This window comes from Limulus polyphemus, unplaced genomic scaffold (assembly GCF_000517525.1).
Source record: "Limulus polyphemus unplaced genomic scaffold, Limulus_polyphemus-2.1.2 Scaffold3796, whole genome shotgun sequence".
NCBI classification, from domain to species: Eukaryota; Metazoa; Arthropoda; class Merostomata; order Xiphosura; family Limulidae; genus Limulus; species Limulus polyphemus.
This window is the reverse complement of record NW_013669406.1, coordinates 40,877-46,315: the sequence shown is the minus strand read 5'-3', so window position 1 is coordinate 46,315 and position 5,439 is coordinate 40,877. Positions and strand designations below refer to the sequence as shown.

General features: G+C 27.1%; 1 protein-coding gene across 1 annotated transcript in view; it reads left to right on the top strand.

Annotated features, from left to right (window-relative positions):
* The window catches only part of LOC106470058 (E3 ubiquitin-protein ligase arkadia-B-like), a 43,291-nt gene that overhangs the window by 21,891 nt on the left and 15,961 nt on the right, over positions 1-5,439 (top strand). The window contains exon 5 of the mRNA XM_022398599.1: positions 3,584-3,967. Within this exon, the coding sequence (XP_022254307.1) occupies positions 3,584-3,967 (384 nt within the window). The remainder of the gene's footprint in view (positions 1-3,583; positions 3,968-5,439) is intronic.

Below are 5,439 nucleotides of genomic sequence, written 5' to 3'. Positions count from 1 at the left end.
ATATATATATATATGATAAAAAAAACTTCTGATTAAACATTCATATCGATATATATATGATAAATAAAAACTACTGATTAAACATTCACATCTATATATAGATATGGTAAATAAAAACTTCTGATTAAAATTCATAACGATATATATATGGTAAAAAAATTCTGAGTAAAAATTTACAACTATATATATATGGTAATTAAAACTTGTGATTAAACATTTAGAACGATATATATATAGATGGTAAATAAAAACTTCCTATTACAAATTCACAACGGTATATATATATACGGATAATAAAAACTTCTGACTAAAAATTCACAACGATATAAATATGGTAAATAAAACTTCTGATTAAACATTCTCAACGATACATACATACATATATAAAATTTCTGTTTAAAAATTCACATCGATATATATATATATGGTAAATAAAACTCCTGGTTAAACATTCACAACAATATATATATATGTATATATGTATATGGTAAAAAAACTTCTGAATAAACACTTACAATGATATATTTATATAAAAATAAAACTTCTGTTTAAACATTCACATCGATACATATATGCATGGTAAATAAAGACTTCTTATTAAAAATTCACACTGATATATAAATATATATATGGTTAATAAACATTTCTGATTAAACATTCACATCGATGTGATTAAACATTTAGAACGATATGAAGTTTTTATTTACCATCCTATTACAAATTCACAACGGTATATATATATACGGATAATAAAAACTTCTGACTAAAAATTCACAACGATATAAATATGGTAAATAAAACTTCTGATTAAACATTCTCAACGATACATACATACATATATAAAATTTCTGTTTAAAAATTCACATCGATATATATATATATATGTATATAAATAAAAACTTCTGGGTAAACATTTACAACGATACACACACACACATATATATATATATGGTAAATAAAAACTTTTGTTCAAAAATTCACATTGATATATATATATGGTAAATAAAACTTGTTTTAATAAAAACTTCTGATGAAACATTCTCAACGATATATATATATATATATATATGTATGGTAAATAAAACTTCTGAGTAGACATTTACAACGACACATATATATATATATATGGTAAATAAAAACTCCTGATTAAACATTCACATCGATATATATATATGTGTGGTAAATAGAAACTTCTTATTAAACATTCTAAACGATATATATGTATATGTATATATATATATGGTAGATAAAAACTACTGATTAATCATTCACATCGATATATATATATATATATGGTAAATAAAACTGCTGATTAAACATTCACAACGATATACATATATATATGGTAAATGTAAACTTGCGATTAAATATTCACATCGATATATATATATATATATATATGGTAAATAAGAATTTCTGAGTAAACATTTACTACGATATATATATGGTAACTAAATCTTGTGATTAAATATTTAGATATATTTACATATATATGGCAAATAAAAACTTATGATTAAACATTCACAACGATATACATATACATGTTAAATAAAATATCTGATTAAACATTTACAACGATATATATATATATGTATGGAGGTAGAATAAAAACAAATTATACAAAACTAAAGACTTGGCAATTCAGGAAAAGTTTATTTATGTAATTTGTGAAAGTCTAAGAAATAAATTTATCACTGATCAAGTGATCTTAATACATGAAAAGGAACATCTTTACATATATAGTTGTAAATTTTTTACTCAGAAGTTTTTTTACCATATATATATCTATATATATATATACATGTTTGTAAATGTTTTATCAGATGTTTTCTTTACCACATATGTATATATCGTTGTAAGTGTTTAATCAAATGTGTTTATTTACCATATATATATATCGTTTTGAATTTTTAATCAGAAGTTTTTATTTACCATGTATATATATCGATGTCAATGTTTAATCAGTAGTTTTTATTTACCATACATATATCGATGTGAATATTTAATCAGTAGTTTTTATTTACCATATATACTTATCGATGTGATTATTTAATCAGCAGTTTTTATTTATAAGTTTAAATGAGTAGAAAAATACTTTGTAAAATACAGTACCATATTGGCTACCATACATTACATATGTGTGTATGTATGTATATGTATATATATAACTAATATTTTCAAATAAATACTTAAATGTTAGTTATTTATCTTCAAACAAAAAAACAGTAAATCAAAAAATATTTGGAAAACAATGATCTCTACTAGTTACGATGCAATGAAGTCCTTCTTTGCACTCGTGAGCCATACTTGCTAAGCCTTGTCCAAATTCACATGTGGAGATGGAAAAATAATATTTTTTGTAGACTTTATACAAACATTTTGGAATAAAATAAACTATAAATTACTATACCAATACCCCAAAAATTCACTGTAATATATCAGGTTTCCTAACTAAATTGTATTTGGGTCTAAAAAAATATAATTTACATTCACAAAATAGCCTTGATAGCAATACTTCAAACTTTCCAATGATATGAGAGAATTTCTCTTGTAAATAACATAGGATGACTGACAGAATTATGTAGAATAAATATATATCTTTCGATTGATTATAAAGTTATTGGTATGTAAAAGTAGGTGTATGTAAATAAATTCTCAAATGATGAAGTGGTGGGCAGAGCTAATATGGTGGGTTAGCAAAATATCATGATATCTCAGCAAATAGAAATAGGTAGGAGGTTCTTATTTTATATTCTAGCTTGCCAATATCGAACATTTCAGTTTCTAATTCTTACGAAACTATAGACGTTGTGTATTGTGGGTGTCCTAAAATGTAATGTGACCAAACCCAAAGGCCACGTAACATGTGACACACAAAAATTAATATTTAGCCATTTTTTAAATATGTAGTTTCAAATTAAGAAACTAACCAATGTTTAACACTAAAATTTGAATTGTAATCTACAATTTGATACCAAACTTATTGACATACATTTATAGAATAATAGTTAAATAAAACGTTGAATGTAAATCAACAAATGTGATGACATGCCCCTGACCCAACCCAGTCTCGATAAGGTTAACAGTATTAACCTTAACTCTCTGTTCCGTATGTATAATTGTTTCAATTGTAAAATTTATAATTGTTTCATAATGTTTATTGTTATTATTTGACAGACATTACAGTATATTTTTTAGTAACTAAAGTACCATGATCATGTTTTATTCTCTTTCTTCTGATTGCATGAGATACTCTAGACTTTAATACAGGAATTGTTTTAAAGTTTATAGGATTTGTTGATTTATTTTTTAACTACTTTGCTTTTGCAATTTATCTGAGTTGATATTTGTTTCTTCAAACTTACTTATAGTCTAGTAAAAGAATTCGCTGACCAAAAAGTAGTGTAAGAACATTTTGTGACATATATTTGTATTATGTGTATTATATTTAGCAAATATGTTTTATTGTTTATATTAGTGTTCTTAAAGTAAGGACTGGGTAGGTTATAAATTGTATGGTGGTTCTGTCAAAACATTCAACTTTGAAAAATCTAATTAGTTTGTGTGGCTTTTATTTTTCTAGACGACTTGTGGAAACTCCCAGTTCTGCGCACAGTTTTTACATTTGCCCAGATCCTCTTCCAGGAGTGACCACTGCTGCTATGGGGTTCATTCCCCCAGTTAGTAGTACCCCCACAATGGCAGCACATCCTCAGGGGAGCCAAGCCCAAAGTTGTCTTCCACAGCATGCTGCTCATGCTTACATGCTGGGCCCTTGCCCATCAATGCCTGCTTCTAACCATTGTGTCTCTGGGCTTCCAACTACCTCATTAACCGGCCAATCCTGTACTCACACTGTCCCTGTGTCAGTGCCAGCTCCTGCTCCTATTCACCCACCCCCTGCTGAAATTTTCATTGATCCAACAGTCAGTATTCAAACAGAAATAATTATTCCCAATACAGGAAGGTAAATGGCATTTGATCTTTGTATGGTTTACATTTTTTTTTTAGATGTTGCTTAGTGTAAATCATAATTATTAGCTCATGAGGAAGAAGAGATTGAATCATCTTCATGCTTTAATTTATAACAACTCGTTTTGTTCATTCAACAAAAAAGTTTAATAAAATGAGTTGTTATACACTTCATATTTGTTCAGTAAACTTTACAAAAATTCTGATTTCAGTGTGCTGCAAACCATTTATATATTTCTGTCTGTATACCAAACTCTAAATATTTGAAATTAAAATATACTGTGCCACGAAGTTTTACATATTTGAAATTTTCAAAAAACGTTTTCATTGAACATTACACAGGACTCTTTCAATAGAATTTTTGTTCTAGCAGAATTAGCAATATATTCAGCAGCCCCAAGCCAGTTTTCCTTCAATTTGCCAATGGTCCACTCACATGCTTGATGTTATAATGACATTTTGTGCAGCATTTATTTCTATGTTTTGCTTTACTAGTGTCAGTGTAGGATTTGTAAGGCACGTAGAGGAGTAGAGTTTTACTGTTGGGTATTTCCATGTTTTGATAGGTGGTACAACATCTAGCAAAAGAAATTTTCTTTGTTTTGTCAGGCCCACTGACTCCAATTATGGCACTTTCCAGTAGATAACGTTCTTCAGAAAAATGCTCTAGGCACAACATAGAACATTTCCTTGATCCTTCTGATTCATTTCTGCCACACCAATTGTTTCATAATTGATGGTATGTCTGTGGGAATTCATCTCGTGATAATCCATTTTGTTAATGGTATTACATCTCTTTTCAGATTTTCTGGAATCACTGTCACAAAGAGGAATGGTAGAATTTATACTTTTAATAGCACAAAGTGTTGTTGAATTTGATAAATTAGCACTTGCAACAATAAACACACAAAAGAATGTTCTTTCAGTGCACTTTTAATAGAATTATATCAGTATATCTATAGCTGGTTTAATCGATAGTGTTTACTACCACTAAACTTCTTGTGTCTTCTTTTTTCATTGTACTGAAAATATACTGCATACAATGCGTGACAACACGATCATTTCAGCTTATAAGAATGACAAAGTAAAATTTGTGTTCAGATTTGAATCTGTTTTGAATTTTGTGATGGTTTTCAATGGTCATATTTTTTTAATATTGCACATTGAGTAAAATAAATATATTTTTTCTCTGTGGGGGTAGTTTATTTATTTGTAATGTTAAAATAAACAAAAACATTTAAATTGTGATGATTGTGAAATTACTTGTGTAAAAAAATCAGAAAATGTGAAAAATTATGTGTCAAAAGAAAACAAAAGCATATATATATATATATATATATATATATATATGTGTGTGTGTGTGTGTGTTGTTGTGTGTTATTTAATTTTAAAGTAAAATAACTATAAATTATTAATTTATTATTGAGTATAGAGATTAGGTATTAATAGAAGTAGAGTCGGTGGGAG